The sequence below is a fragment of the Cygnus olor genome, chromosome 2 (genome assembly GCF_009769625.2).
Source record: "Cygnus olor isolate bCygOlo1 chromosome 2, bCygOlo1.pri.v2, whole genome shotgun sequence".
NCBI classification, from domain to species: domain Eukaryota; kingdom Metazoa; phylum Chordata; class Aves; order Anseriformes; family Anatidae; genus Cygnus; species Cygnus olor.
Window position 1 is genome coordinate 1,087,548 of NC_049170.1, and position 21,375 is coordinate 1,108,922.

At 41.9% G+C, this 21,375-nt stretch overlaps 1 protein-coding gene across 1 annotated transcript in view; it reads left to right on the plus strand.

Moving 5' to 3' along the window:
- Positions 1–21,375, plus strand: part of SMARCC1 (SWI/SNF related, matrix associated, actin dependent regulator of chromatin subfamily c member 1) — an 82,849-nt gene that overhangs the window by 43,798 nt on the left and 17,676 nt on the right. The window contains exons 21-26 of the mRNA XM_040549344.1: positions 1,614–1,872; positions 2,506–2,667; positions 12,261–12,316; positions 14,246–14,360; positions 15,252–15,406; positions 21,066–21,200. Coding sequence (XP_040405278.1) covers positions 1,614–1,872; positions 2,506–2,667; positions 12,261–12,316; positions 14,246–14,360; positions 15,252–15,406; positions 21,066–21,200 — 882 coding nt within the window. The remainder of the gene's footprint in view (positions 1–1,613; positions 1,873–2,505; positions 2,668–12,260; positions 12,317–14,245; positions 14,361–15,251; positions 15,407–21,065; positions 21,201–21,375) is intronic.

Below are 21,375 nucleotides of genomic sequence, written 5' to 3' on the forward strand. Positions count from 1 at the left end.
GTCCTTTGTTCATTCCCAAGCCAAAGTATTCTTTCTGTGCAGCTGTTAAAACCCCTCTCTTTGTCTAGTTTGTGGTCTGCAACAGTTTCTGTATTGTTCTTTCCATCCAGCTAGGCTCTGCTGGAGCACAGCCTTCACTCCTTCCCTTACTCTTCTGTTTGCCCATTTAATCTTACACCCCGTGTTTTGGGGCCGGAGTGGGGAACCAGTGGCCTTCTGAAGGTATACTGGGGATTGCTCCCTTCTTCTCTACCCAATTTAAATAATGAGGTTTTTGAGAGAAATACAAGACTTCAGCAAGGTAAAGCTTAAACCACTTCCAGGTCATTTTTCCCAAGCTGGCTTTCAACATCCACGATGTGCACAAGTGCATAAGTAAAAAGCAAGTTGACTTCAATGCCAACTCCATTCAATTTGAAATTCAGATGGGATCTGTAACTCAAGGAAACAGGTGTTTACTGTTCATATGCAGCCTCTAGTATTAAATATTTTCAGAAGACTTCTGATAGGCCTTTGTTTGAGTTTGCAGATTTGTTTTGTTTTTTCTTGTTTTGTTTGTTTAACTTAATAGGTCTAGAAATCAAATTGTTTTTTACACTTTCCTAGGTGACTTTACCATTAATCATGTCAATAATGTAAAAGTTGTTTAGGATACTTAAACTCTAATTTTATGCTATCCGAATGCTTAAATAACTAAGGTAATTTTCAACAACAACAAAATCTTCTGAAGGATAATATTGTATTAGGCTACCCCTTTTTTTATGGTACTAATTTATTAGTGTTTTTTTTGAAAACTAATGCAGAATCTTTGGTATCTCGTATTCATTAAATTGTTTAATTGAGGCTTGGCTGAAGTAACTTCAAAAGTGACTGGAATTAAGAATTACAAATCTTTGATTTAATCTGGAAGGTCCTTAATTTATCAGGTGTCTTAACTGCATAATAACAATTTCTTAACTTGAATACTTGCTGAGAGTCGGACTGGGTAGTAGTTTCTAGAAAGCCGATCTCTTTTCACTTCATGATGCAGAATATATTTTCCTTTTTTCCTTGGTGTATTGTTTTGATGCCCTTTTGTTTTCATAACGTGCTGGATGTAAAAAATGGACTTCATCGTCATATATAGTACAAGTGAAATAAATACTGTTCCTGCCTCAAAGAGCTTGGTGGTTTAAGACATTAATGAGGGAACACGAGAATGCTATCAGGGGGAGTACTTAGGAGAATTAAAAAAATTTGGTGAGGCTTTGTAGGATAAGCAGACTATTTCTCTGTAAAGTTTTACATATGAATACGAAATGGGGAAAATGCTAACTATTCAAATCTTACTCTTAAATCCAAAATCTTCCGACAGTTCTCTTTGGTATAGTAACGGAATAAAACTTGTGTAATGCTCTCTGTAGCTTAAGTTTAACTCATGTGCCAGCAAGATGTGTGTTGTTCTTCTGCGGAAGAATTCCGCAACCAAAAAAATTAGGATTTAAATAGTTGTTTGATTCTGTTGTTGTTGCATCACCAGAATAACTAGTATCAAAAGTCTTTTTGCATAAAGAAGTTCTTGGCTTTTTTTCCAGATTAGCTAATGTATATACCACAATCTTCATCTTTTACAGGCTCTGGAGATGTACAAAGATGACTGGAACAAAGTCTCGGAGCACGTTGGGAGCCGCACCCAGGATGAGTGCATTCTCCATTTTCTGAGGCTTCCTATCGAAGACCCGTATTTGGAGAACTCCGATGCATCTCTCGGCCCGCTGGCTTACCAGCCCGTTCCTTTCAGCCAATCTGGCAATCCAGTGATGAGTACCGTTGCTTTTCTGGCATCGGTGGTGGATCCCCGGGTGGCATCAGCTGCAGCAAAGGCTGCATTAGGTATGAGTTTGCCCCGGAAGTTTTTTTCACCTTGTCTGTACAACGTTCTGCTCTGTCAGCCTGCTCTTAGAATCAACTGTTTCTAGAGGATCAATAATAAGTTCTGCAGGTCTGCTAATACCCAGTTTTGCGTTCTGTTGTTACCGAAACCATCAGTTTACAGACAAGCTAGAATAACTCCTAAAAGCCACTGAATATCTGCAGAGGGCTTGCATCCCCCTTCTATGCTTCTATAAGTAGTAATAGATTGCAAGCACTGCCCTGTAGTTGGTGTTATCGTGACCGCTGTCATTAGTTTAGCTCTTTAAAAATGCACAATGCTAAAGCTCTAGTTTTCGTCTTTTTGCTTGTGTTGAAATTATCAGCCACAGTTATATACCGTAAGAAACTCAATGAAATTGTTCCTTTTACTTTTTTCTTTATTTTTGCATGTAAAAAGCATTTTATATAACTGGGAGGAGAATCTCTTCTACCTGATTTGAGAGAGAAAATTACCTAATGTGAAAAGAAGGAACTTATATTTGAGAATGCATTTTGTCACAAGATTTACCTGCATGCTTCTTTGAGAAAATTGTAACTTACAGTTTGCTGTAAAACACATGCAATATAACATATCTGTGTAATTTTTAACAGAGGAGTTTTCCCGAGTCAGAGAGGAAGTACCGCTGGAGCTAGTTGAAGCTCATGTAAAGAAAGTACAGGAAGCAGCACGAGCCTCTGGGAAGGTGGATCCAACGTACGGACTGGAGAGCAGTTGCATTGCTGGAACAGGTCCAGATGAGCCGGAGAAAATCGGTAGGCTTGTCCGTCCGTTCTGTGTTTTGCAGAAATATCTGCAAATCAGATTTTGGCAGGCACTTTCTTCTGACTTGTAATAAACCTTAAGTTCTCCTCCAGTGAGAGATGGGAATAGTGGTAAGGAGTGTGTGTGACAGGTCATTCCACTTCTGCTCTCTGCAGATTATTAACTCTTGACAATGAATTAATGAACTTAGGGCCAGCTTTAGTTTCAGCCATTTGTTTTTCTGCTGCTGGCTAAGTGAAAATGCCATTGCTTGGGATGTATACAAGTCGAATGGGCAAAAATACCAGAGTGGAAGATTTCATGCCAGTTCCACGAGCATGAGAGCAGTTGAATGATGATGGCTTTCTAGCATAATAGTTATGGTAGAGCAAACAGAGGTTTATTGGCTGTTCGTGCTCCAGCTGAGCCTGTAATGTTCTGTCACACCTTTTGGCAACTAATTTTAGTGTAAGTATTGTACAGGGTACACTGCTAAGTGGTGGCAGCAGAAGGGCAGCTTTTTATTAAGAGGTGAACTGGTACGTGGTGGTTCTTGGCTCTGGCTGTTGTATGTTACACTGCATACTAACAAGCTCTTGTTTTGGTGTTCAGCTTCAACTGAACTATATTCTATGGTATTCAGCAGATACTCTGATATAAAGTCTGTTATCTGCAACTTTGACACTTGCAAATTATTCATTACTATGGTGAGTAAAAGTGTATCTTGCTGCAACTCCCTATAAAGCTTTGTACAACCCCATTCCGTCTCTGTTTTGGCTCTTCTACAGCAGTGAAATGAGTGCAGAGGGACATTTTGCTGCATACCTGCTAACTTTCTCAGAGGCTTTCATCCTTCTGCGTTTGGTACAGATCTACCAGCTTGTCAGTACATCTTAATTTTTCTCTCCATCATTGTTGGCTGCTGTTTTCTTCAGCTTACCACAAGCTGTTTTGCAGAGATTAGTGACTGCATATTTAAATGCCACTGTAGGTTTGGATAAAACTGAATGGAATGTAATCTGGGTTGACTGGGAGGTTTGGTTTGGGCTGTGCTTGTGTCTCCCCTACTTGACCTGCTGTCACCCTGTGCAGAGGCATGAGCAAGGTGCGTGCTGTATGATGGGACTGCGAGGGACCTGTGTGTTCCAGTTCTGTTCAGTTACCCACTGCTAGCCATACAGCTGAAGATGCAGGACTACTATTTTATAGTACTTAGTGTCCAATGCAGAACTACACTTTTTTAAATAAGATTTAAAAGTAGCTTGTAACTCATTAATGTGTTTCTTAAATGGAAAAAAAATTAAGAGGCCACTCAATCCTCCTCATCTTTTTTTAGTCCTATGCTCAGTGGGACAGCCTTGATGTCAGGCAGCTCGGTGCTTTGGAAAGAGGTGGAGAACATGTTGGAAAGGAAACACTGGCATCTGGAGTATCTGCAATGCTCTGCACAAAACTGTCAAAAAGCATCAAAGCTCTGTTGAAAGTTCAAGGGGGTTGGTTTTATTTTCAAGTCTACTATGAAACAAATCTAGGTGTTAACTCCATCTGAGACTAGGTTTAATGTGATGACTACTTTAAAGTAAACTTAGCTTAGGCTTATACGTACATATTTTTTTTCTGCTGTGGCTCTGTTCAACTCTTCCCTGTTCTCTGAGTACAGGTTTCACTGTAGTATGCACATTAAGGACCTCTGTATCATGTATGCTTCTTTAAGTCTTAATTCTTAATCCTGCAGCACAGTTGTGGAAGTTTATCATCGACATCATTAGTGATATTGCTAGTCTGGCAGCCCTTTCTTTAGGAGAATTTGCACACAAGTTGCAAATAGAAATTCTGAAGTGCTTGTCATTTAATATGGGGAGTCGGAGAGCAGATGACCATAACACGATTATTTCTGAATGAGCTGTGTGGTGAGTTCTATAAGTAATACTGACCTGTTATAGCTAATGCGATTTGTATTGGGCTGTGACTAATGGAATAAATTAGGACAACAGCAGATGGTTCTCCCTGGGGGAGCTGCTCAGCAAGAGTGAACTGGGTCACTCCGCAGTCTGCAGCGCCTTCCACTTCCAAAACAGCTTTGCACTGGAGGGCATAGGGGAATCCATGGCTTGCACGTGCAGAGGTGTGTTGGATGTTGAAGTGCAGCGTTGTGGTGCGTAACTGCTGAAAAGGAGCCGTTTGGCATGACTAGACCCGAGGTATTGTATCTAAATGTCGCCACAGAGAACTAAAAATATCTACGGAGGGTTCCATACTGTAATTAAAGCTCATCAGTTGGTATATTTTAGAAATAAAATTATACCATAGCTCTGCAATCTTTTGAAAGCTCTTAATATTGGTGAATTGTAGGCAGTGTGGAATGTGAAAGGGGAAAATGGGACTGGAAGGGATTCCTGGAGCTTACATTAATATCCAAGAATCTCATTCTTGTCCTTGTTGTTAAAATTTCTAAAGGCTGATGATGGTTCTTTTTAAATTAATGTTGTAAAGCTTCGGTAGAATTAAGAATGGACTCAAGTGGGTCAGATTCTGTGACAAGCTTGACAGGTACTGTGTTTTAGTTTCCAAGATGCTACCGCAGCTGTGGGTTAGAATGCAATGGAGAAGATGCCCTGCGTTTGTTTTATTGAGTGAACTGAGGAGAGCAAACAAAGGAGCCTGTTCTCCAGGCCAAGGATTAAGCTCCAGAGAAGGGGGAATATTTAGTGCACCTGTGGTGCGTAGTATCCCTCTTAGGTCTTCACTGAGTATGTGTGCTTTCTTAATAACTTTCCAAAGGTGATTAACTACATACATTGCCTGCATATATGTGCATTGAATTAGGCACAGGGGAGTCTCTGAAGTGCCTGTGTTGGAGGCAGTTACTCATGGATTTTAGGTCTTACTCTAACAAGTATTTCACTGGAAGCATTTCCACTGGCACAAGTGTGTGGAGGCCTCCAGCTGTAGCTCATCTGTGACAGCAGACACTGGGGGGATGGTGGTCTGATTTAGGGGCTCCACTACAATTGTAAGCGACTTAAACAGATGATTAAATTTAATGCTTTATGGACGATCGTGTAATGTTCTCAAATACATATAGCAGAAAACACAAGTATACATACACAGAAGAAGCTATTTTACTTCATTTTTGGCAGGATGATTTCTCATGCGGTCCCTAGGGTGTGCTTTCACTCTGAAATAACGCACACATTACTAAGACAGACACTGAACAGTTCATTCACTTTGCATATGTGCAGGTGCCTGTAAGCTAGCTCCGTGCCGTTGGAGAATTGAGCCCATCAATCCCCTTGTGATGGACTCACACAGCTTCGTGAATCTGGAATTCCTTCTCCATGGCAGCCTGCGGAGCCGTCGCGCTGTCTGTGTGCGAGCTGCCTGGAGCGGCTCTGAGGAGGCTCTGAGTCCTGACTTAATTTGGAAGATATAAATTATGGTTTAGATGGTAACGTATTTATCACGTTCAGACCCTGGATTTTTCTACAGCTATGGTATATTTCTCTCAATTAAATATTAATATGTACGCCTGACTTCTGACAAGTTGCACGTGTTGCCTTATTGAAAACAAAGGGGAAGGGATGCCTCGCGGGCAGCCTTAAGCTGGCTGCTGAGCTGAATCTCCTGTGTGGTGCTCTGCATTCGTATGTAGGGCTTGGCTTACTGTTCTTCTAGCGACAACAGAGGTTACTTATCTGCGTGCTGCAAGTGTCTGCTTGCTGGTGATGCAGTAAATTACGACAGTGGAAATTTTTTAGTTTCCCTTGCTGACCTAAAGTCAGTGTAACTTCTCTGTAAAGTCACTGGGCTTCATCAGAAGGCAGTTATAAATTCTTCATGTATTAGAAAACAGGCCCCCCGTTCTTGGAGATAACATGCAAAACAGAACAAGTTGCCATAGAGCAGCAAATATTTGCTGCTTCAGGTTTGAAGAAGGGCATGGAGAGGCAGTGCTTTCTCCTCTGCAGGTGCTTTCTTCCTCTGGAAAGATGCCTTGTGGTGTCTTGTAACCATCTGCCTGCTGTTGATTTAAGAAATACTATTAATTTCTTTTTCCACATCCTGCAAGGTTCAAGGTATGATACCAAACCTGGTGAAGAGTGTTAAAGAGCATCACCGGTGCCCTGTAAAAGGGATTATTGGGTCTTAAAGTTCTCTTCTTCTTTTGTATTAGGAACATGTACCTCTAAGTAATCAATCCTCGTTTTCATTGTCAGTTATGCTTTCATTACCTCATGCAATTATGTAGTTGTGTTTTTAACCTCTTTCAATCATTAAGGTGTTTGTATCTCACTGAAATGCAGGAGTAATTTCTGTCATTCTCATGCAGAGGGTCAGAAATGTGGTGGGTTTTTTAGATCTTTTCATACTTGAATTCAAAATTAATTTTTATGGAGCTGTAATTGTTTAGAGGTACTTCCAGTAGCCTGTAAGCTAGAAGCAAAAACCTGCTTGGATCCAGATAAACTTATTTAATGCCAAAACTAATAATCAATAGCTTTTTTTTCTTACTACATGTAGTATTCCAGCACGGTCTCCTCGATGTGTACAAGCACGGAATGGCTTATGCCAGTGGGAACTGCAGAGGCGTAGTGCTGTCACCGCAGATAGTGGCTTGCTAGCTAATAGAAGAGAACAGTTTTCAAAAGCCATTGACTGCAACCTGCCTAAAGCTGTCATCCAGATTTTAAAATAACATTTTGTCTTATAGCCAGGACTCAAAAACCTAAGCTAAATCAGGATGCTCACAACAATCTTACTGTCACGCGCACACACACCTTCTAACTCTTTCTGTAGCTGGATGTGTCCCTCTGCAATACAGAAGCGTGCTGAGCTTAGGGAAGAGTTTGTTAGATGTATTATGAGGCACGGGAGAGTCAAAGGGCACTTCTCTTACTGAGGGATGCTGTATGTGCTTTTTTTTTTTTGAGGTTTTTTTTTAAAGGTCAGGGGAAAAGAGTTTGCCCTCTTAGGGTGCGTCTTTGCCTTGGGATGGCTTCTGTGGCAGTAGTCACTCAACAATGGTTACTGTGTACTGTGTACTGGTCTGCAAGTAAAAAAATAAATGCCTAATAAAACTTGCCGCAGTACGCATAGGGATTTAACAGCAAACGCCTTCAACCCCATGGTAATGCTTGATGGGTAACACGTTGTAAACCTCCACAAACTCATCCTGTGCTGGTATCTTTGCTTGCTGCAGGGAATCACACGTTGTTAGTCGCTGCTCCTCTTTATCTCGGGACTGGAAACCTTGATGTGCATCGTAATCAGAAAACCGAAACCACCACTCCAAGCTGATCTTAGGGTAGAAAGAGAATTCAGTCCTGTCTAACAGACCCAAGAACAAACTGACTTTTTGGATAGAGCGGGAAGGTTTGTGTCTTACAGGCCTTGACTTTATGGCATTCTTAGGAGCAGCTTGCACAATTGTTACCTCCAGCTTTCTATCAAATGTGACCGGGAATGTGTATGTAGCAAGGAGTGTTGTCATCCATTTGGTGGTCCTGAGCAAATCGTGTGCAGTTGCGTGACAAGAACTTCATAGTAATTTTTTTCCCCTCTGGCAGACTATAAAGGTGAAGCTGCAGGTTTGTGGGGACTGCTCAGACTGGAAACCCTTGGCAGGTGAGAGCAGCAAGGTGGTACGGGGTGCTGAGACTTGAGTCCAACCTGAGGAACCTGAGCTACAGGTTCTCATCTTCCAGAATAGCAAACAAACTGTCACGTTATGAGCTTGTAAGACAGACATCTCCTCTCTTCTACTTAAAATTGTCCACAAACTGGAGTTTTTCTAGCCTGCTTCACTGTAAGTTTTGTATGATTCTGAGCCTCAGAACTGCTCCGTTCCTCCCTGAGTTTAAGTTCTGTGTTGTTCATACTGACCTTTTTTCTTTCAATTACACTGTATCCTGATGGTAGGAATCATGGATCATAAAATCACAGAATGGTCTGGGTTGTAAGGGACCTTAAAGATCATGTAATTTCAACCCTGTGCTGTGCCCAGGGCCCGCTGCCCCCAGCCCCATCCAGCCTGGCCTTGGGCACTGCCAGGGATGGGGCACCCACAGCTCCTGGGGGCAGCCTGCGCCAGGCCTCACCGCCCTCACTGTGAAAGATTTTGAGTATCTAACCTAAATCTGCCCTCTTTTAGCTTAAAACCATCACCCCGTGTCCTATCCCTACACCCCCTGCCCAAGAGTCCCTCCCCAGCCCTCCTGCAGCCCCTGCAGGCACTGAAGGCCGCTGTGAGGTCTCCCCGCAGCCTTCTCTTCTCCAGGCTGAACAACCCCAACTCCCTTGGCCTCTCTTCACACCAAAGCTGCACCAGCCCCTTGATCATGTTTGGGGCCTCCTCTGGACTCATTCTAGTATGTCTGTGTCCTTCCATGTGAAGTTCTTGGTGTCTGAGCTAAGTTGCACCAGAAATGAAAACTTCTATACTCCTGTGCAGTGCATTCCTAGTTTGAGCTCATGGTCTTTCACTCCACTAAACCAAGCACACTTGGTATGTTCTGCACTTTGCCTCTCCTTTTTTTTGCTGTAAAAAAGCTTTCTCTTTAGTTTACCAGGAGGAATGACACTTTTAAGCACAGGTTGGAGCTCTACTTCTCGGCTTGAAGTAGCTGGCTGAGAAAATCCAACCTAGGTACTCCCTGTGTTGTTATTAGGTCACCAAATCCTAACTCGGAGTTACAACTTCAGAGAAGGTGTGTCCCTGTCCACCATGAATTGAGTTATGGTGGCAGATACTTCAGACAAGTAGGTTTTTCTGCTTTAAACAAGCCAAGAGGAAAATCATCACCTCTGTCAGACATTTTACAATATTTCTCCTTATGTATGGAAGGGGCTCTTGTAAAAACTTTTCTACAGAACTATTGCTGTTGAAGGAAAAACATTTTGTGCATCTGTTTTGCTTCAGTGTAGCACATGGGAATTCCCAGTAAAGTAAGGGTTACAGAAAATGAGCACCCTTACACCAACCAGTGTCTTCAGAAGCTTAGAGATGGATAAAGGCTTTTCACCAGATTTATACTGGTATGGCAGCGTGTGCTGGAGCCAGTGATCTAAGTAAGCTCCCTTTTTAATGCCTCCATACGTTAAATTTCACTGGCATCCAGTCTTTTAGGTCTGAGGTCCTAGACAAGGAGTACAGGGTTGTGCTGAAGTTTCCCTCTTGTTTGTTCTTACAGAACATCTGGGTGCTGCAAACAGCTCGGTGTTTCTCGGTCTAGTAAACAATCCGTATGGGAAAATATTGGGAAATAATAGTACATTATTCAGACTCCTTCGTGGTATTTGCTGTCAATGCGTTTGTTATCCTCTTATCCTGAAGAGGCTTGCTTTCGTTAGCAGGAGTGTTTATTTAAATGTTCTATAAAGGAATAAATGAGCGAACCAAAGGCTAGCACCAGAAGGTCTGTCCTAAGGACAGGAATATACCAACTGCTGTTAAAACACTCTCTTTCCAGGTGCACGCATCCAGCACATGGTAACGTTACTGCTGTAGCGCTGACAGGAGATGGATTTTTTTTCTTTTGTCTCATTTTAGTCTCACTTGCATACCAGTTAGGCTATTATCTCCCTTAGTAGGTGCCAAAATCAGAAGGGATGATAACTGGTCAGCTGTTACTCAGACAGCAGTCTGTAACTCAAGGGGGCCTGGCTCTGTTTTGGCAGAACCCTTCAGATGTCTCTCTTGTGGCTGTTTGAATGCCACACAGACAGTAAATGGGAGGTTATTAGCTTGAAGAGCTCGGTCTCATCAGCCAAAAACCAAAATGAGCAACAGCAGGAAGCATGTAGTCGTGTATCGAAGCTGAGGCCAGGCACTCAGAAGGTGCTTGTGGTCAAGGTCAGGTTTTTCTGGGTGTCTGGGAAACTCATTTTGGGTTCAAAATATGAAGAATGTGTAAGAGGCAGTGGGTGGCGTCCAGACCCACACATCCACGGCAGTGAGAAACCTGCCAAGTGTCTAAATGGTTCATATTACGTGCTTCTAGCTTCTTGGACAACGCTATTGTCTTCTTTGGTGTTAGCACTGAAGGCACATGCTAGCTCCGCTTTTTCAGAGCATCTTGGAAAATATGTTCTTTGAAAAGCTGGGACCATTGTTATCTTGCTCTGTACCAAACCAACAACCAGCTCTTAAGCTCAGATGCGATGCGTGGCTTGTTTGTTGAGTGCCTAGCTGGGAAGCTGCAGTTGGGCTTTTAAGGACTTGTTGTAATAGTGTTTTTTTTTTTTTCTCAGAAAGTGAATAAAGCGTTTGGGTTTAACTTGGATCCCTTCATTGATCCATTCTTCAGTGCAAACCCATAAGCATTGCTCTCATTTCAGCTGAGGAGAAAGCAAGGGAATGAATGATTAAGGCCTGAGTGAGAGGATTGTCCACGAACATCTATCGTAGGACACCTTTTTGGACCGGTTTCTTTGACTTAAGCATCATTGTTCAGTTCCGATTCACTGGGACCGTAGTTCTACATCGCACGTGAAATACCTGGAAAATCTGTTAGATTGCCCGTGACCACATGCTGTGCCTGGCATCAAGTGCTAACTGGCAGTAACAAGATATTTAGCCTCGTGGGCTCTGTGCCGCTCCCCTTTTGGTAACTCGTGTGATGTAGGAGCTCTAAAACATCTTCATTCATCTAAACGTGTTTCTGAGGGCTTGAATACTTCTCAGAGTGCTCTGGGGAGAAACATGCTTTGAGGAAAGCTTCGGGTCGGGCCATACCTGAGAACCCGGCGCTCATGGTGTTGGTGCAGAGAGCAGCAGGTACCAAGGATGCAAAACAGGGCACGGTGCTGGGTTTCATGCCAGAACCACCAAGGAGAAGAATTGCGCACTGCCTTGACCTCCAGCACTTTTGGGGGCGGAAAATAGCAAGAGGTGCTTAGTGTTTAACAACAGTGTCAGCTTTAACAAATTGGCTGGGACTCGGTATTACTTTGGCATTGAATAATTATTTTAAAGTCTGCTTTGGCAAACTTCAGCACCAAACTCTGGTATTTTCACCACCTGCAAAATGCAATTTAGATCTTCAGTTGACCTGCAACATGTGACAGTGCTGCTGGGTGGACCTTTCATCAAAAGCAGCTCAGGGGATCTTGTGCTAAGGAGGAATTACAAGTCTGGCAGCACTGTAATTGAGGTTAATCATGCAGCTGACAACCATCTACAGAATCAAATTGGCTGTATTGGGAAAAACATTTTATAATACTTTGACTTACCAATGGGAATTACTATGCGACTTGAACACTGCAGAGCTGTACATTATACTGTTCTTTATGTAACTAAGATAGATAGATTTGGGGGTTTCTGCCTGTGTGGGTAAATTGGGTGTTTGAGTAGAGCACAGATAACTTAATGCTTTGTCCTTCTTGTTGGACTGTAAATAAAAGCCTGTTAAATTTAAATTTGCAAGTTAACTTGATTTTTAAAGTAAGATTAGTGTAATAGAATTGGGTTTTCCAGGAATTCAGTGCTGTCTGGGCTTTCTTTATAAACCACTGTCAGTAGAGAACAGAAAATTTTAGTTAACTCTGAAATAAGTATAATAAATGGAAGTTGTGGCAATTCTAAATACTTTATTTATATTCTCAGATGGAGCTGAAGAAGAAAAAATGGAAGCAGAAACAGATGGGCAGCAGTCTGAGAAGGTAAGCTTAGTTCAGCATACTGTTTCTGAAAAGATACTTCTGATACTTATAGACATGAATTACTAAATTCTAAAGTGTCTGCTTAAAAAAAAAAGGTAGATGGCAGTGTGCTGGTCAGTTCTTAGTGAACGGTATTCCCTAACAGTTTCCAGTCTTCCTAGTACTTCGTTTTCTAATCACGTAGTCACATAGAGATGTTTCTTGTGCTGGACAAATGGCTGGCATGTTTTTTCCTAGTCCTGAGGGGAAAAAAAAAAAAGGGTTGGGACTGGAAGGAAATGTAAAGCAGGCAATATCAAACTAATTGTAGAGACTTAAGCTGCAGAAGGACATTGGTTTGTTGCGGTTCATGACTTGTAGTGGTCTAAAGCAAGTATCACTTTGAAGTCTTGCCCTAGAAAAGTTTGTCTTGTGGCAAATTGCCTTTCCAAAGTTGAATACAGCTTTCAGCTCCGTCAAGATCAGAGAGATCAGGGCTTTCCTGGAAACTGGTGAGTTGTTTGAATTCCTTGCAGTATTTGGCAACCATTTTTGAGTAGCTTGTGTGGAGCTGAACAGACGACCTGAATGATTATTAGCTATTGTCACAACTCTCCAGTGGCAATGCGAGTTACGTCTGTTCAGTCTGTGTGATCACTTGTGGCTTTGGCTGTTTCTGGAACCGTTCTCAGTTCCACGGATGTGGGCAAATGAGATCTGATGAAATGAAGGTGTCTGTAACTGAGCTGGTCAGTAGAACTCCTCTTCACGAGAAGTCTGTGTTAAATTTTGTTTACAGGTGTGTGTAGTATGTGCTTTTGATGTTAGGTGTGATGCAGCCTGCCAATAAAGATCAGATCAGAAATTAATTCCTTCAACCTGTTGATAATGCTTACAAGAAAGCAAGTGTTTGAGGGGGGAGTTTTATAACATCGTGTCTACAAATGCAGTACCTCTTTTCAGATGGTCAACAGTAATGTCACTGGCTGTGATTGTTCCTGACCTAAACTGCAATTAAAACTAATATGCTGGAGTTCAAACATCACTCTGCTAAATAAATAGTGGTAGGCACTTATCTCATCTGCAACAGCAGATGGTATTTCTGTGTTGCGTGCTTCATCAAAGGCATGAGATAAAGTGACGTATGTGTTTCTGTCTGTAGTCTTGGTATTACTTCTCACTCTGGTCTCAGATAGTTCTTACGCTGTCTTTCTGATAGTCAGGTACGTTTAGGTAGATGCAAATATAGAAGACTTCTTGGTTAGAGCTTGAAAAGATGCTTTGTTCTTTAAATCAGAATAAATGAGAAACATTTGGGTCAGTTTGGATTATTCCCAAGGGGAAAATTATATTTCCAGTCCTATGCATGAAGCTGCCGCCGATTTTATGAATACTATCTTAAGGCACCTAGATTTTTAACAAATATTTTTATTTTACTTCTACTTTGCAACCATTAGTCTTTCTCACCAGTTCCTGGACAGAAGCACCCTCCTGCAATGTGTAATTCAGTTGTAGTGTTTATTGCCACGAGATGCTGTTGTGACCATGAGAATTCGGAGGTGATGCGTGTATTGCTGAATACTGTATGAATTGTTGACGTAGCATGGAAAAGATAGGAGACTGGTGCACAAACTACCAGAATAAATGGTGACAGCATGGGGAGTGGAAGATGTTCTTACCCGTCATCTTAACTTCACGTACCTTTCACGTACCTTCAGATGAAGCATTTTACCTGGTTTACTGAATCTGGTAGATTTCCATCCAGTATGGCAGTTGCTTTGTCTGTTCAGATTGTGGGTACGACTGTCAAAATGGGCTTAAGTAGAAGTCAGCCTTTAAAACTTAATCTCTTCCTTTATGGTAGTGAATTAATTTGAAAGCTATAAACCGAGTTAACATTGAATGTCTTGTATAACTCTCATTCTCCAAGCAATCCTTCATCCCATTTAGGTTGAAAACAAAGTGGAGAGTGAAATTGAGGAAGGTGATAAAGCACAAGAAGGAGAAAATGAGAGAAACCCAGAAAAAGAACAAGATAGTGAAGTGACTGCAGACACCAAGACAGGTAATGATTCCCAGCTGTTCCTCAAGCTGTGTTAGCTTTAATAGCCTTCCTCTAAAGTTGTTGGAATAGACTATAAACTCAACTGTGGCAGAAATATTTTGTCTTGCACATCAGGCTGCTTCATGGTTCAGTAGTAAATATTCTCGTTTAATTTCACTGAAAAGCTCAAGCACTAAATTCTTTCCTGAACTCATTTTAGACCTAAGCTGAGCTTTCTTTCATTGTGTTGTGTGACTGGGTGAAGAAATTGTAATGGCAAAGTGAGTATAGGTCACAAATTCTTTTCTTCTGCCTGCATTACACACCATTTGATCATTTTTGATGCAAAGAAATGGGACTGCTCACTTCTATGCTTATAAGATAATGTGCTAGCTCAATTTCCCTGTGAAGTGATGTGAAGCCTTTATTTTGACAGGTTGGCAAGTAGCATTTTTTTCCTACGTAAGATGTTACTCTTGTTATTTATTTTTGACACGTTCCCCTTGTACCTGGTGGATACGTTGTTCTTTACTGGAGCTTGCAATCAGTATTTTAGCACCAGGTAAAACAAGACATGCTTGGATTCACATATAAAAGTAGAGGTAATAATGGAGTTGATTTGGAAATGCAGCTACAAGCGTTTTAATGAAAATAAGCTGATGGCAGAAGATGAATTGACAGGATGAAAACTGAAAACGTTTAAACTTGCTGTATTTGTTGGATCAGATCCTTTAAAATTGTTCCCACGTCAGCATTTGGACGAGTAGCAGTAGTGTTATAGAGGAATGTGACTGTGTGGATGAATGGATTTGTCTGGCCAATAGCAGTGCGTGAAGTGCAATTCCTGTCCTGAGTGATATTGTTAACAAAGGGAGAATGCACATAACAAACGTGGCGGGAAATCTCTTTCAGAAGAAAAGGAGACAGAAGAGAACAAGGAGAACGTTGATGCAAGCAAAGACAAAGAAAATGAGGCTGGGAAGAAGAAAGTGGAACATGAAATCTCAGAAGGAAACGTAGCTACAGCTGCAGCTGCTGCTCTTGCCTCAGCTGCCACCAAAGCAAAGGTTTGTTTTATGCAAATATGCGTTGGCTTGATTTCCAGCTCATGTTACAGCTGTTTTTAAAATGGTCCTTTGTTCCAGATCTGTGGAATTTCATGTTCTGGTCTCTAATACCTTGAAAGACCGCATGTCATCTTGAATTTATTCTGCTTGAACTACGAAGTGAAATTGTGTATAATTTAATTTAGGCTGCTATTTGTATGTTTATGAAGCCAATGAACATCCATAAGAAAGAGCCCCAAAACTTTTGTCAACTTTTGTAAAGACTTTTCTCTGCTCAGTAGGTCTGGTTGTAATATTGAAGGCGTAGATCTGGGTGGCAGCACCCTTATGTTGCCTTTCTTGCTGTGCCAGTCCATTCTGTGGCCTTCACACAAGCCCTCTGTACTTGGATCCTTTGTCTGTAACAACAATGTGATGCTCAATTCCAGTGTTATAATTTGTTTTATAGACAACTTGATGATATTTGTGTTAAGAGGTGCTGTGTGTCTGTTAATGATAGACAAAAACATGCTTTTAAACTTCTGTTTGTCTGGAGTCTCTTAATGAGCTGTGGTTTGAATCAGTGTTCTGTCTAGTAGCTTTTCGTTACCCTGTAATTACTAATTGCATGCTGTCCTTTGTTCCTTCTCTTTTTGCAGGAACCAGACTGCCTTTACTTCTTTCAGAAAATCTTTTTCTAAATCTGTTTTCTCTTCATATTTTTGGGGATTCACATTTTAGTTTGGGTTTCTTACTGCTTTGGGATTCAGTGCCATATTCCATAGCATTCCATCTACTTTATGGATACCAAAAAGCAAAGCATGGATTGTATTTATTCCTGATGGATTTCCAGAACATAATGGTGGGCATAATGAGGTGTTGTATGTGTTGCACTGACTTTCCAGTCTGATTTTTTTTTGCCCCTTGAATTTTAGACCTATTTTTCCCAGATGCATCATCTATATTGAGGAAGTATGATGATAGATGTTGTTGAAATAATACAATCCTTCCTTTATGAATCCATGAGACTGAGGATATTTTTAGTTGGCTACCTTTCAAACTAGTTTCTAAAATCAAAAGCTGCATGAATTAACATTGCCCTTGTAGCCTTTTTCAACCTAAATGATTCTGTGATTCTATGATTTTCAGCCATGTTTTGTTTTAAAGTGTGGAATTTAGTCTCTTATTTGGAGAAAGAAGACTTCCATAAAATAAAAATGATATCCTACTTTCCTTCCTTTGGTGATAATGAGTGCTAGAGGGAGAAGGGACTTTGCTAATGGCAATTTTCATTATGATAATACTAATATTCTAGAAGTATTTTAGCTTTATATTACAGGAAATAATATAATTAGGATGTTCACACTTAGAGTAGAATTCAGGTTCAATAGGGATTTCTCTTTCCACTTGCATTTAAAAACCCAGACAATATTTAGGCTTTCAGTGAGCTGTATCTTGTCTGAGAAAGTAATTCAGTTCTTCGTATTAAACTGAAGACCTGGTCATGTGAAGAGCTGTTAGAGTTATTTTCCTTGTGATTTTATATCGGAGGAATATTGAAGTTAGCTTCTAAGGAGAAACAAGGGTCAAGGGCAGGCATTTGAAGTTGTTTTTCTTTTGAGATAAGTAGCTTTAGCAGTGAGTTCTGTTTGAGAAATGATATCCAGTGAATGTGCTCATCTGGGGGAGAGGCTCTGTATTCCTACATGTAGAACGGAGCAAGAATTTTAAATGCATTTTTACAGGTTATGGCTTTGGTACAAACATTATTAGAATTAAGACCCTTTTTCTCCTTTTCTTCTTGGATTCTTAAATCAATGTAAGCTCTTCTTCCTTTCTGCACATAAGTCTTGCGGTTTCACACCCGTAGGTAGCTCAGCACCACTGTGCCATCATACTCTCGCTCTCTCCCCTCCTCAGGAGAAAATATGAAAAAATGCTCATGGGTCGGAATAAGAACAGGGAGATTGTTCACCAGTTAGCACTGTGCGCAAAACAGACTTGGCATAGGATGACTGTTACTGCTCCCCCCAGACCCCCTGCTCCTGCGGGGGCTCCTCTCCACGGGCTGCAGCTGTGGCCCGGGGCCTGCTCCTGCGGGGGCTCTCCATGGGCCGCAGCCTCCTCCAGGCCACATCCACCTGCTCCACCGGGGGCTCCTCCATGGGGGGGCTGCAGCATGGAGATCTGCTCCATGTGGGACCCATGGGTGCAGGGGGACAGCCTGCTCCACCAGGGGCCTCTCCACAGGCCGCAGGGGAACTGCTGCTGTGTGCCTGGAGCACCTCCTGCCCTCCTGCTGCACTCACCTGGGGGGCTGCAGGGCCGGTTCTCTTATTTCTCACTCTTCTCTCCCATCTGCTTTTTTTTCCCCTCCGTCTCTCCAGTCTGTTCTCCCAGAGGCACAACCAGCATCTCACGGCTTGGCTCTTTGATCTGACACAGGGCAGCCGCTGGGCTCAGCTCACAGAGGCCCCCCCACCCCATAGTCTTCCCCGCTACCAAAACCTTGCCATATCAACCCAACACAATAAGTAGCCCATGACAGAAAATGCCTTCTGTCCTGCGGACTGCTGTTGACTTCTGTCCAGTTGTGTGCCCTTCTGCTGTAGCTGTTGGACCATCACTTACACTGCCAAAAAAGACCGTTCTGTTCATAACGTGACCTCCTGCATGGCAGAGACCATATGGCTTCTGAATTTCTGTTTTGAGATAGTTGCGATCGAGTACATCTTTTCTAGAAGCTGCTGATCTCAAAACTGCCAGTGATGCAAAACCCCCTATAATTATCCAGAAGTTTTTCCGTGGGTGGTTAACTTTGCTGTTAAGCTTTATTTCTAGTCTGGTGCACTTCAGCCACTATTGTACCACTGCAGCGCTTTCCTACTGAATTAAAAAGTCTTCAGTTAGCAACCGCTTGTTCCACATGTAGGTATTCAGAAATGTGAAATTCAGCAATAGGATAGACGCTGTTACTAAAATTATTTCTCCTTATTTTTGGGAAGCTACATCATGTCTTCTGCTTATAGGCAAATCCAATTGTCTTTAATTGGTTCCTTTTTGCTGCTGCTCTGGAAACTTGGTGTAGAACCTTCATCTCATGCTTGAACATATGCAGGACAGCATTTAGCAGTTTTTCTCCTTGTGTGCCTTGGTTTAGATAAAGATGGCAAATGCACAGAACTATTTCTTCTGATGCATTTGCAAAAGACAGAGCCCTCCGGGCCTCAAAACAAAAGTGAGGTGAAGCACCTGGTCTCCTTTCACAAAATAGAGGAGGGGAGGGAGAAGAAATAATTTTCTCTGCCTGTTGCAGTTCCAACTAATCTTCTGCATGTGGATGAGAGGATGTCACGCTCCCTGTGATGTGTTGCAAGGACACTATCTGTTTTCCAGGCGTCTTGTGCTCTGGTTTTACAGTTGCATGTACCCGTTGTCACACTCTTGCTGTGATTAGCCCCTTTCCTAACTGAAGCAGGGGTTAAAAAGATCAGGGCGTTATGTGTTGTGTTATGTGCATTTGCTGGGCCTGTAGCTAGTCTTGCGATTCCTCTTCAAGAGGAATTCACTCAGAAGGAATTTGTGAGCAGAGGAAGCAGTGGGTTTTGTGGCAGTGGGCACGATCCCAGGCATGGAGGTGCTAATTGCTGTCCTTGTGTCTGGGACATGGGAAACATAAAAGATTTGTTCTGTAGAGGCGCTCAGCTGGAGGCCGGCTCTGCTGGCTTGGTGATGCTCAGCTCTTCCAGAGTGGCAGTGTCCCAGGATAATGTCATATCTTTTTTGCTTTCTGTTACTTGTTAAGCACCTTGCTGCATCCATCTTATCAGACGATTTAAATCACTGTTAACTTTTATCTGTACTCTGTTTTGTAAGCTTCAGAGTTGGCAACCACTTGTTCTTTGTCCACATCAAGCCCTGAGTAATGTCAGGGTAAGGAGTGCTTTCTTCACGTCTCTTCAGAACAAAATTCTGTGAGGATTTCCTTTCTAATGTGTATTTTGAGACATCTTTTACCTAATGATGTGTCTTGCTGATCTTGTTAATTTGGTTTCATTATTAAAATTACACACACCAAGTGAAGCAAAGTGACTATCAAAGGCTTTGTGTACCAACAAAGGTACTTTTGTCACTGACTTTTGTACAGATCAGTCTGCTTTACTAAGCCATATTAATTGACGTTGTACGTTGTAGTTCTGTCAGCCGTTCAATTAGTTTATTTCAGATGTGCACCATCAAGTCTGGTCGGCACTTAAGTGAGGACCCTGCTTGAATTTCACAATGGCATGCCAGCAGTTGAACTTGGGGGATTGTACTGGTTCCCTAAAACTGGACATTACTGAGAAGGAAATTTAGTGAGTCTTGAGTGTACGGTACCAAGACTTCCTGAAGACTTGCTGTATTGTTGATGATGTGTTGTCATTCAACAGCGTTCATTTCCAGTAAAACATTAGTGATGGAAACAACGTGAGAGATTTGAGAAGTTCTGTTTCTGGTCAGGATTACTAGTTTTCTAATGCTGCTTTTCTCCTCAGTGTTTCTTCCAGTTCTGAGCAAAGATTTGGGACACAGCCTGCTTACTATGACTCCCTGCTTGCAGGCTGAGCTGGTTGAGATCTAGCGTTTTTCTTCCCTTCTGCACTCACCTTGCCCTTCTCAAAAGGCAGCCCGGCTGTCCCCCAGCCCTCGGATGGGTCAGGCTGGCTCTGTCTCAGCGCCCTGCTCAGGAAACGTCCTGGGACTGCTGCTACAGAAACTGCCCAGCAGTGTGTGCCCATAACGGGTGTTATATTTTGAGTGTATTTTTAGTTTGAACAGTGGGCTTGTAGCAAAAGCTGGTAGAAGGCATCATTAGCATGCCTTTCACACTTGGAAAATGTGAAATGCTTTCATAGGTCGTCTTATATCTACCTATCCTATATATATTATCTATCTCTTAAGTCATGTACGTATCTGCGTGTGTATGTGTTAAAGCTAAATCCTTGCGAGGAACCTGTTTGCATTTTTCTGCAGCTCTGTTTCACACTGTTTATATGCAGCTTTGCAACCTGGTTATTGAAGGAAACCAGAGGGTGGTTTTTTTTCCAGTTTTTTTCGTAGATACATAGAGGTTTCTCTGCAGTCTCTGCCCTAGCCTGAGGTAGAACTGCTGCAGTAAGAAAGCTTATGATTTAGCAGTATGGTGTTGAACGTAATGGGAATATACTTAGCTAGATACATAGCTTCTAATTTAATTGAGCAAAAAAAATGTAATGGCAAAGGCATGCAAGTCATCTCAGTGCTTTTGTGGGTTTTTCCAGGTAAAAGCCTCCTGTATGAGTTCTGGTGAGTTTTTGGATGACCTGCAGCTGACTGAATATGACCTAACACTTTGCTTCCTTATTTGCATTTCCCCTGAACATGCTCTGTTGCACATTCAGAAGGCTTTTGGGCAAAGCTGGTTTGCTTTTGAGTACTGAGCATCCACAATACACAATACATTGTGTATTTATTTAAAAGCTGAATAATCTTCCAAGGACTTTTGGTTCTGAACACAAAGTTGATAATCTGATGCCCTGCTTTCTGTCCAGAAGTGGAACAGAATGGCTAAAGCTAGGTGCAGGGGTAGTTGGTCATTTGTTTACTTAAAATGCTCTATTTTGTGAAATACATGTAACGCAAAATCCTGTTTTATTCTCAGCATCTAGCAGCAGTGGAAGAAAGAAAGATCAAGTCCCTGGTTGCCCTTCTGGTGGAAACACAGATGAAGAAGCTGGAGATAAAACTTCGCCATTTTGAGGAGTTGGAAACCATTATGGACAGAGAGAAAGAGGCAGTAAGTAGTGGGGACACTAATCTGAAATTCTGGATTGTATCAGTCACTACAAAGACTTTATGCCATCAGCAGTTTCAGCTGTTCTTCACATTTAGGCACTTCTTTCTACTCCAGCTCAAATTCATAATTACCCCATACCGTCATGTCTGAGCTCTCTCCTCCTCTGTCCAGAATC